At 43.6% G+C, this 12251-nt stretch overlaps 1 protein-coding gene across 1 annotated transcript; it reads left to right on the top strand.

The window, feature by feature from the left end:
• Positions 1-368: 368 nt before the first annotated feature.
• On the top strand, positions 369-2406 carry LOC141098026 (uncharacterized). The gene is made up of 3 exons (XM_073585624.1): positions 369-1028; positions 1273-1867; positions 2358-2406. The coding sequence occupies exons 1-3, from the start codon at positions 476-478 to the stop codon at positions 2404-2406; spliced, it is 1197 nt and encodes a 398-aa protein (XP_073441725.1). The 5' UTR covers positions 369-475.
• Positions 2407-12251: the final 9845 nt, after the last annotated feature.

The following is a 12251-nucleotide window of genomic DNA, read 5'->3' as shown; positions in this document are numbered from 1 at the left end:
GCTATTATTATTATTATTATTATTATTATTATTTATTGTTATAGCGCCATTTATTCCATGGCGCTTTACATGTAAGGAGGGGTATACATAATAAAAGTACAATAATCTTAAACAATACAAGTCATAACTGGTACAGGAGGAGAGAGGACCCTGCCCGCGAGGGCTCACAATCTACAAGGGATGGGTGATAATACAGTAGGCGAGGGTAGAGCTGGTCGTGCAGCGGTTTGGTCGATCGGTGGTTACTGCAGGTTATAGGCTTGTCGGAAGAGGTGGGTCTTCAGGCTCTTTTTGAAGGTTTCGATGGTAGGTGAGAGTCTGATATGTTGTGGTAGAGAGTTCCAGAGTAGGGGTGATGCGCAATATTATAGTATTATTTTAAAAGATATTTGAAAATATTTTATTGAAATTAAAGTTTGTAATATATTTTGTTTCGTTTTTCTAGTTAACTGTTATTTACCTATTGGACTCTGAAATGGCATTCACATCAGGTGTACAAAGCCGGAACAAGGATAAATTATTTCTTGTGGGCTATCCCATTCACCAGATCACCGGTTGTAAACTACCCTCAAATCGTCAAGTCTTATGTGCTTTATTTTATAATTTACATACTGTGAAATTAACTGTAAGAGAATCAGCAAAACTGACCATACGAGAAGTGTTCATTTTTTGGGGGAAAGCTCGAATCCCGACTAAACATGAGCAAGATGCAATTACTAAGCTGGAAAAACTTCACGCCGAGTGGAGAAGTCTTCAAAAAGACCGGAAGAAAACATCGGAAACGGCCAAGAACAAATTTAAACAGTTTGTTGAAAAGTTGAATGATCTCTTTGATATTGCTCAACAAGATGCCTTAGCTCTGATGAAATTGGAAGAAGATAAGGCATTTCTCGTGAAACAGAGGCAGAAGGGCCGCCCAGGTTCCATGGCTGGAGTGGATCTCAAGTTGTCTCGAGCTGAAGAAATCAAGGCGCAAAAGGAACTTGCAAAAATGAACCGACAAATCCAAGAAGAAACTTTTGATATTGGTGAGTTTATTTTATTATTATTATTATTCTAAAAAGTAGATAAACAAATAAGTAAATAGTTTCATTATAATTGAAAGAAAATTGTACATGAGAGCATCATTTGGCATCTTTATGATTGAGTTTATATTCTTAAAATAATACCTATTGATAATTAGAAGTAGGTAATTTAGTACCTATGTATTATTACTGCTAAAACGACAAGTTTTTATAGTCTTTTTTTTCTCTTTCTTTTGTTGCTTCTTAGAGACGGATGATGAAGACAAGCTCGAAGAAGGAAAAGAAGAAGAAGATACTGAAGAGGACAGCATCTACCAGGAACTTGAGAGCTTGGAGGAAATGGACATCCCTGAAGAAGCTGCAGAAGATCCAGGACCATCTGAGAGCAAGAGGATGAAAGTTTCATTTGCAAGGGGCGTTAAAGAGATTTTAAACATGAAATTATCCATTGTGTTAGATCGATGTAAGGTATCCGACAGAAATGCCACGAGAATTTTAATAGCTACTCTAGAAGCACTAAACCTTGACCCTCTTGAGTACAAAGTCTCGAAAACTTTATTACATTCTAGAAGGCAAATGTTCAGAGAACAATATACTAAAAATTTTTTAGATAAAGTAAACATTCCTGAAAAAGAGCCCGTGGTTGTCCATTGGGATGGTAAACTTTTACCGGGTGTTTTAAAACATGAGCAATGTGAGCGAATAGCTATTGCTATTTCATATGGCGAAAAGGAACAGATGCTGGGAGTTCCTGTAACAGCAAGCAGCTCTGGAGAAGAGCAAGCCGTAGCCGTATATGAATGCCTACAGGAATGGGGTCTTCCCAACACTGTCAAGGCGATGTGCTTCGACACTGCAGCATCGAACACGGGAAGACTCAAAGGAGCATGCATCCTATTGGAGCAAATGTTAGGAAGAGAATTGCTACACCTAGCTTGCCGTCACCATATCTTGGAAATTGTGTTAAGAGGCGTATTCGACACAAAAATGGGATCAACCACTGGACCTCATCGAGACATTTTCAAAAGATTCCTCACTGCGTGGCCCAAGATAGACAAAGGAAAATACGACACAGGTATCAGTGACAATCTAATACAAAAGCAGCTAACTCCAGAAGTAATTGCGAATGTTACTGCTGAATTCGAGACCAAATTAACTGAGAGCCACCCCAGAGATGACTACAAGGAACTGTTGCAGTTGGTTCTCATATTTGTTGGATCACTAGACGGCAATGTTGTGGGTTTTAGAACTCCAGGAGCCATTCATCACGCTAGGTGGATGGCAAAGGCTATTTACTGCTTAAAAATGTTCATTTTTCGTCGTCAATTTAAGATGTCTAAAGAAGAAGAAACTTCTGTGCATGCCATTTCTGTTTTCCTAGTTAAAATTTATTGTAAAGCTTGGTTCAATGCTCAAAAAGCTCATCTTGCGCCAAAGCAAGATTTAGGTATTTTGCATAGTCTGTTAGACTATAAAGAATGTGACAACGACATTGCAGAAATAGCCCTGACCAAATTTTCGAACCATTTGTGGTATTTGAATGCAGAGTTGGTGGGATTATCGTTTTTTGATCCCACCATTACAGACAATGAAAAGTTGTTAATGGCTAATAAATTGCTCAGTAGCACAGATGAACCTTCAGAGCATGCTAGGGTTGCAAATCCAAAAGTTAGGAAAGAAAAATTAAAAGAGGTAGTTGATGGATGATTGGTAAATTTACTTACCAATGAAACATTTACATTCTTTGACTGATTTAATATAAAAACAGATTTCCTAAGACAAAATCCAAACACCTGGCCTCAAAATAATGACTTCCAAGAAGGATTGAAAATTGTCAAAACATTAAAAGTAGTTAATGATATGGCTGAGCGTGGTGTTAAATTAATAACCGACTTTAACGACCTTCTGACAAAAGATGAAGAACAAAAGCAATATGTCCTGCAAGTTGTAAGCAAATGCCGAACATTATATTCTGACGTTTCAAAAACTACTTTAACAAAAGCTCTAGAATAGATTAGATAACTATGTAAAATTATCAACTCATGTAGGTACTACGTCTGTATCTTTTCTGTGTCTGTTTTGTATGTATTATATACCTCATTTTTTTATTTTAAAATAAAAAATGTCATTAGACTTATCAGTATTACTTGTTTTTTTGTTATATTTCTACTTTAAACTCAAAAATATACCAAAAAAAAAACAAAATTTATCACTTAATAACAAAATATACGAAGTATGCTCCATTGCTCCTAGTGGTACCAGGTCACGTTCTTGGGGCTAAAAGCTGTTGTAACTCAGTTTGACTTAAAATAACAACAATTATGTATAAAATATAAATTTTGAAGAACAACATTAGCTTTCTTTTGAGATATTAAGCGTGTTTTTATTATTTACCGTTCTGGAGTTATGGCTCCATATGTCAGCTTTTTGGCCAAAAATTTGGATTTTTTCAAACTTTGAGCGACGAGCGGCACGGGTTAACGTCGTTTGATCGAGCTCAAATTTTGGCTATCTCAATATCTGGAAAGGGGAATCGTTTTGTGGGGTCCAGACGGACAAAATTCCGACATCGATTTTTTGCGGTCACCCTAGTGGGCACAGAAGCACAGAATAGAGACTGAGAAGCGGGGGCATAGCATGGGGGGACAGTGTAAGGGTACAGCCAGGAGGGGACAGTATACCAGGGAGGGGGAATATGATGAAAAGGTACAGTATAGAGAATGACCCCTAAAGGGAGGACACAGTGTGAGAGGACATTGTGAAATGGTATCCCAGTCTGGACAGGAGAGGTCAGTGTGAAGAGCATGTACCATAAGAGGGACAGTGTGGGGGTCATATTTTATGCTGACAATATAGTGAGGAGTAATTATTTATTCAGGGGCTCAGCATACTGCAGATATTTTTATTCAGGAGCATTATAATGACATTTCTATCTTTAAGGGCATTGTGTGGGGAGATTTGCTGCAGAAGACTGGAGAAGATGGACGTCTGCAGAGACAGCTGTGGATGAGAAAACTCATCGTGGGGTCTGGACAAGAAGAAGAAAAGGAGAACGACTCCAGAGACAACGTCATCTATAAGGTACCTGGATGTAAATATTATTTGTGAAACTGACTTATTCTCATGTTTTTATTTATGTTAGGAACGTTAAAGGGGTTGTCTAGGACTGTGATGAGTCTGCAGTCATTCTATGTGACTGGAGAAGTCTGAATTCTCACAGTGCGCACTGCACGCTGTTAGGATTCTCTCGTGGTGGTAATTTACATGTATCAATGAAAATGAACGGAGTGAGGCGGGGAACATCAGAATGTGGTCAGAAGTATATAAATCACATGCTTGTGCTGACATGACCGTGTACTCTTGCCACCGGTAAGGGAGAATCCTGAAAGTGTGCAGTGCATTCGTTGTGAGAATTCAGAAGCTGCAATGTCAGGATTCAGCTCTGCAGGTTCCAGCAGTCATCACATGGACACTTCACACATATGCGACTCTCATACTTATGGTCCTGTGACAATGAGAACTTCCTGCTTCTCTCAGTTTTTCACTGAACATTGAGGGCATTAGCAGCTCATCAGTACATGACTAAGTGTGCAAATCGCATGTGTGCTGGGGAATTATACCACCAGAGGTGTATCTGGGGGGGGCAGCCGGGGCATATGCCCCGGGCACAGCCGGCAGGGTGGCGCAGTCAGGCCGCCTAATGCGGCAGTCTGCAGTGTCTCCCCTGGCGGCTGCATTCTGCCACCCCCCGACCTGGGAGTCAGCAGTTCTCTGAGCTGGCTGTCAAGCTGACAGCCAGCGCAGAGAAGCTGCAGAGCACCAGCTCCCAGTGAGCAATTGTAATGGCGTCTACACAGACGCCAGTATAATTGAAGCTCTGACCGCCGGGTCAGAGCGACGCCAGCAACGCGATCAGGTCATCACGCTGCTGATGTTACATGCCGGCACCCAGAGCAAACGCTGGTGGTAAGTGCTCCACTCTGGAGCTGTAGACACCAAAGATGGGAGATGGGAGGGGGGGATTTGGAGGTGGGGGGTGTAAATAATTTGTGGGGGGATTTGGAGGCGGGGTGTACATAAAGTGTGGGGGGATTTGGAGTGGGGATGGGGGGTTATTTAATGTGTGGAAGATTTGGAGTAGGGATGAGGGGTACTTTATGTGTGGGGGGATTTGGAGTGGAGATAGGGTACTTAATGTGTTGGGAGATTTAGAGTGGGGATGGGGAGTTATTGAGTGGGGATGGGGGTACTTAATGTGTGGGGGGATTTGGAGTGGGGATGGGGGATATTTAATGTGTGGGGAGATTTGGAGTAGGGATGAGGTGTACTTTATGTGTGGGGGGATTTGGAGTGGCGATGAGGGTACTTAATGTGTGGGGAAATTTGGAGTGGGGATGGGGGTTATTGAGTGGGGATGGGGGTACTTAGATGTGTGGGGAGATTTGGAGTAGGGATCAGGGGTACTTTATGTGTGTGGGGATTTGGAGTGGGGATGGGGGATACTTAATGTGTGGGGGCATTTGGAGTAGGGACGGGGTTATTTAATGTGTGGGAGGAATTTAGAGTGGGGATGGGGGTTATTTAATGTGTGGTGGGATTTGGAGTAGGAGCGGGGGTTATTTAATGTTTGTGAGGGATTTGGAGTGGGGATGGGGGTTATTTAATGTATGGGGAGATTTGGAGTAGGGACGGGGGCTTATTTAATGTGTGGGAGGAATTTAGAGTGGGGATGGGGGTTATTTAATGTGTGTGGGGATTTGGAGTAAGGACGGGGGGTTATGTAATGTGTGGGTATTTGGAGTGGGGATGGGGGATTTAATGTGTGTGGGGAGATTTGGAGTGGGGATGGGGGTACTTAATGTGTTTGGGGGATTTGGCACAGGGATTGGGGATTTAATGTGTGGGGGGGATTTGGAGTGGGGATGGGGGGATTTAATATGTGTGGGGAGATTTGACAACACAAAATGAAGAGTATGTATGTATGAGGGCATGTATGAGGAAACAGTATGGGAGATGGGTGCAGACAGTATGGGGAGCGAATGGGTAAATGTACAGTGCTGTGCAAATTAATTGGGACAAAGCATTTTTTTAAGTAAAATCGTAAGTTGGTTACCAGTCAGTGATTCAAACCAGTTTTAACTGCTTTCAACAGGCACTCACACCTGTTCAAAGCAGTTAAAACTGGTTTGAATCACTGACTGGTAACCAACTTACAATTTTACTTAAAAAATGCTTTGTCCCAATTAATTTCAACAGCACTGTATGTGGACACAGTATGAGTAGCGATGGGGAAAAGTGTATGTGGACACAGTATGGAGAGTGAGGGTGATGGGATGTGTGCAGACACAGTATGGGGAGTCAGGGGTAGGTGTGAGCAGACAGTATAAAGAGTGAGGGGGTAAATATATGAGGAGACAGTATGGTGAACAGGTGGCATGCAGACACAATATGGTCAGTAAGGGGCATGTATGAGCAGACAGTATAGAGTGTGAGGAGGTAAATACTGTATATGAGGAGACAGTATGGTGAACAGGGGGCATGTTAGATGAGACAGCATGAGGAGGGAGGGGAATAGTGTCAGGCGACAGTATATTGCAGATATTTTTATTCAGGAGCATTATAATGACACTTCTATGTTTAAGGGCATCGTGTGGAGATTTGCTGCAGAAGACCGGAGAAGATGGAAGTCTGCAGAGACAAGCTGTGGATGAGAAAACTCATCATGGGGTCTGGACAAGATGAAGAAAAGAAGGAGAATGACTCCAGAGACAACGTCATCTATAAGGTACCTATCAGGATCCCGACAGCGCCGGCGTACAGCCTCTGCTGAGCAGGGACTCACCCGCACTGTAAGGACCCCTGGGGACTAGAATAGCCAGAAAGTATAGGTGCACAGGACCTTAGTGATGCAGTTTAGCAAGCCGTCACGGGACCTACGGTCATGTGACTGCAAGGGGGTGGGGCTTAGCGTCCTGCTTTCACAGAAGACAGCAAACTCAGAGTCAGGCAAAACGGAGGTCGTTCACAGTACGGAAAGTGAGGTACAGAAGGGGTAAACAGACGGGAGGTCAGACAAAGCCAAAGGTCATACACAAGAGGGCGACGCGGTACCAAGGGGACGAGCAGAGAGAAGTCGGGTCACAAGCAGAGAGTCATACACGAGAGGTAGCGCAGTACAAGAGGGACAGGCAGAACTCGTAACAGGGACAGAACCGAATCAAAACCGAACAAGCAAGCAAGATATCAGGCACAAGGCACACGTACGCACAAGGTCAACTAACTCAGCCGAGGGCAGGAGTATAACTGACACCGGACCTAGGTCCAGTGAGCATTAAATAGCCGCCCTTTGCCAGGGAGAGGCGGAATAATTAACCCCCAATCAGACCAGGACGGGCCAAAGCGAAACCCCGTCCTGGATCATGACAGTACCTGGATGTAAATGTTATTTGTGATACTGACTTATTCTCATGTTTTTATTTATGTTAGGAACATTATGTTAGGAACATTAATTTTCAGGTTTTTGCTGAGTCTGCAGTCATTCTATGTGACTGCAGACTTCTAAATTCTCACAGTGCGCACTGAACGCTGTTAGGATTCTCTCATGCAGGTAATTTACATGCATGCAGTCACATGCTGACTAGACATGTGTGGCCTCACTCAATGAAAATGAGCGGAATGATAAGTAAGTCTAGTCGAAATGTGGCCAGAAGTATACAAATCACATACTTGTGCTGACATGACTGACTGTACATCGGCAAGAGAGAATCCTAAATGTGTGCAGTGCATTAGTTGTGAGAATTCAGAAGCCTGCAATGTCAGAATTCAGCTCTGCAGGTTCCAATAGTCATCACATGAACACTTCACTCATAAGCAATTTTCATACTTATGGTCCTGTGACAATGAGCTTCTCTTCCTGCTTCTTTCAGTTTTTCACTGAACATTGAGAGCAATAGGGAGAGCAGCTCATGGGTACATGACTAAGTGTGCAAATTGCATTTGTGCAGGGGGGAGGGGGTGCGCCGAACCAAATTCTTGCTCCGGGTGCCAGAAAGCCTAGATACACCTCTGGATACCATTGCTTCTTCTCCTCTTGTGCGTGCAAGCCAATCCCCTGTCTATGGTGCATGCAAAGATGCCTCTTGCCCTGCATCTGTAGTTGAACACAAACTCAACTATCACCATTAGCAATCACGTCCACATCCTTGTCCCAACGCAGCGTTCGGTTGTCCATACCCCAGTCCTTGGAACGCAAGCAGAAATATACAGCCAACGCCATAGTACTAAATTCACACATTTCTCTCTGGAAATGTTGCATTTTAGGCTCATGGGAGACAGAATCTTGCCGCAACCTGTTGCCGGTGACCGTAACAAGGTACTCAGTCACCACTCACCACTATTTTTCCCAATCTGCCATCACAACATTACACTAGCAAGCATGTGTTCCACAACATTACCTGGGCCCTCCACAATGCTGTTACTTGGAAAGTCCACCTAACCACAAACACGTGGACAAGTGTTGTGAGCTCATTTTCCCCTTCACTACTGAGGCCCGATGAACTCCCTCTTCTGGTAAAGAAAGGTAGTGAGCCTGATTATCAAACACCTGAGCCTAATGATGATGACTGGCTGAGTGGAGTTACTGACTGGATATAAGGCCGCCGACGCCCTTCTGCCCTGTGGGTGATTTCTCTGTGGGATCCTTGGAGACCAGTCTGAATTTCTGCTCTTCTAAAGCTAAGTTTTCTGCTTGGCTTTTTGCATTTGTGCTTTGACTTTGTTTTGCTTTGTTTTTCTGGATTTCTGCCATTCCCTGCTGGGGTGAGCTGAATTCCTTTAGCTCTGTCTTCTGAAAATACTTGAGTGCTGATTTAGTTTTTGAAGCCTAGCTGCTTCAGGGTCTTTTTCCATATCAGCTTGTTGGCTTATGTTTTTGATAGGGTTTTGGCAGATTGCAGACAGCAACCTTCCTTTCCTGTTCTGTTTAGTTAGCTTGGGCCCCATCTTTGCTCAGCCTATCTTTCTATCTGTGTGAGTGTTTTTTCATCTTGCTTCACTGTCATTATATGTTGGGGGCTGTCTTTTACTTTGGGGTCTGCTCTGGGGCAGTTTAGATTTCCTTTTCTGTCTTTAGACTATTTAGCTCTCCGGCTGTGATCGAGGAGTCTAGGGCACCGTAGGAACCCCCTACGGCTACTGCTAGTTGTGTTGATAGGTTCAGGGGTCTGCAATCTGATAGTTGCCAACTTCTCTGGTTTTCTGGACGTAGCTTCTATTTTTGTGTCTGCCTCCTACGGTGACTCAATCATAACAGAATCACCCGCCATACCACAGATCCTAGGGTACTCAATAGCAGGAAAGAATTGTAAAAAAAAAAAAAAAGGATGCATATTTTTTCCTCTGTATCTCTGAGGCTGTAGGGGGAATTTTTTTTTCTCTCAATGGAGATAAAACAATTGTCTGATCGTGTGGAGCAGCTCGCTGCAGAAGTGCGGGGAATTTCCACCTACCTTGCTCATTCACATGCTGCTGAACCAAAGATTCCTACACCTGATGTATTTTTTGGGAATCGGTCTAAATTTTTGAATTTCAAAAATAATTGTAAATTATTTTTTGTCTTGAAGCCTAACTCGTCAGGGAGCTCCGCGCAGCAGGTTAAAATTGTCATCTCTTTGCTGCGTGGCGATCCCCAGGATTGGGCGTTTTCTTTGAAACCAGATGATCCTATTCTGACTAATGTGAACGCATTTTTTCAAGCCTTGGGGTTGTTGTATGACGAACCTAATGCCATTGATCAGGCTGAAAAGACCCTGCTGGCATTGAACCAGGGTCGAGATTCTTCAGAATTGTACTGTCAAAAATTCCGAAAATGGGCAGTACTTACTACCTGGAATGATAATGCCTTGGCTGCTCTCTTTCGGAAGGGGTTGTCAGAAGCCGTAAAAGATACTATGGTGGGATTTCCTGTTCCCTCTGGTCTTGACGATTCTATGTCATTAGCTATTCAGGTTGATCGGCGTTTGCGTGAACGCAAAACTGCACGAGAGGTGTTGCCACCTGTTGAACAAATGTCTGAACCTATGCAATGTGATAGAGTTTTGTCCAGAGAGCAGCGTCAGGAGTTCAGAAGGCGTAATAAGTTGTGTTTTTTCTGTGGAGATGCCTCGCATATTATTTCTGTCTGTCCTAAACGAGAGAAACGCTTTGCACACACGTTTTCTGTTGGTGGTCTTCAACCTAAGTTTCTTCTGGCTATTACTCTGATCTGCTCCCTGTCCACATTTTCCGCCAAGGCTTTTGTGGATTCGGGAGCAGCCCTAAACCTAATGGACTTGGATTTTGCTAAACGTTGTGGATTTCCGATGACACCTCTGCAGACGCCTATCTCTTTGAGGGGGATTGATGCTACTCCTTTGGCTAAAAATAAACCTCAGTTTTGGACCCAGGTGGTAATGCGGGTCGCCCCAGACCATCAAGAAAATTGCAGATTTTTGGTGTTGCATAATCTGCATGATACTATTGTTCTGGGGTTTCCCTGGTTACAAATCCAGTTTTGGATTGGAAATCTGTGTCTGTGGTGAGTTGGGGTTGTCGGTGTGCCTTTAGTGAGGCGTCGGTGTGCCTTTAGTGAGGCTCCGGTGTTTTCCACCTCTCCTCAGTCGCATGATGTTCCTGATTATTTGGCGGACTTTTATGATGTATTTAGTGAGAATGAGTCTGCGTCTCTGCCTCCTCATAGGAGTTATGACTGTGCAATTGAACTGTGCCCGGGGTGTAAATTTCCCAAGGGTCGGCTCTTCAATTTATCTGTACCCGAGCACGAGGCTATGCGATCCTATATTAAGGAGGCGTTGGAGAAGGGTCATATTAGACCATCCTTGTCACCCTTACGTGCCGGTTTTTTTTTTGTAGCCAAAAAAGATGGATCATTAAGACCTTGTATTGATTATCGTGCCCTCAACAAAATTACTGTTAAATATCAGTATCCGTTACCCCTGATTTCTGATCTATTCTCCAGAGTTAAAGGTGCTTGCTGGTTTACCAAGCTTGACCTCAGGGGGGCGTATAATCTTATTCGCATTAAGCATGGGGATGAATGGAAGATGGCGTTTAATACTCCGGAGGGACATTTTGAGTACCTGGTGATGCCTTTTGGGCTCACTAATGCTCCTTCTGTCTTCCAGTGCTTCATGAACGATATTTTCCGAGATCTTGTCGATAAATTTTTGATTATCTATCTGGATGATATTTTGATCTTCTCCAAGGATTGGGATTCTCATGTGGAACATATTCGGACTGTGTTCCGGATCTTGAGGGAGAATTCCCTGTATGTCAAAAGATCTAAATGCCTTTTTGGGGTACAGAGGATTTCTTTTTTGGGATTTATTTTGTCCCCATCAACTAATGAAATGGACCCGGCCAAGGTACAGGCCATTTACGATTGGGTTCAGCCCACTTCTTTGAAGGCCCTCCAGAAGTTTTTGGGTTTTGCTAATTTTTATCGGAAATTTATAGCAAAATTTTCTAGTATTGCCAAGCCATTGACAGATTTGACTAAGAAGGGTGCTGATGTGTTAAATTGGTCTCCGGAGGCTGTTTCTTCCTTTCAGGAGCTGAAGCGAAGATTCACCTCCGCCCCGGTTTTGCGGCAACCTGATGTCTCACTTCCGTTCCAGGTAGAGGTGGATGCTTCTGAGATTGGTGCAGGAGCTGTTTTGTCCCAAAAGGATCCATTAACATCTAAAATGAATCCCTGTGCTTTCTTTTCCCGAAAGTTCTCTCCATCTGAACGTAACTATGATGTGGGGAATCGGGAACTGTTGGCCATGAAATGGGCATTTGAGGAGTGGAGACATTGGTTGGAGGGAGCTAAGCATCAAGTCGTGGTCCTCACTGACCACAAGAATTTGATTTACCTAGAGTCGGCTAAGCGCTTGAACCCTAGACAGGCTAGGTGGGCCTTGTTTTTTACACTTTTTGATTTTGTGGTTTCTTTTCTTCCTGGAACTAAGAATGTCAAGGCAGACGCCCTCTCTAGGAGCTTCTTTGCTGATTCTCCTGTGGTGACCAAGCCTGCTACCATCTTAGGCGAAGGGGTAGTTCTTTCTGCCATCTCGCCCGATTTGAGATGTGCTCTGGAAGAGTTCCAGGACAAACCTGAGCATTGTCCCAGTGGAAAGTTGTATGTTCCTGACCAGTGGAAGAAGAGAGTGATGTCTGAAGTTCATT

The sequence above is a fragment of the Dendrobates tinctorius genome, unplaced genomic scaffold (assembly GCF_039654945.1).
Source record: "Dendrobates tinctorius isolate UK_male_01 unplaced genomic scaffold, ASM3965494v1 ptg000086l, whole genome shotgun sequence".
Lineage (NCBI taxonomy): Eukaryota > Metazoa > Chordata > Amphibia > Anura > Dendrobatidae > Dendrobates > Dendrobates tinctorius.
Note: the sequence above shows the minus strand (reverse complement) of the source record. Positions and strands in the feature narration are given on the sequence as shown.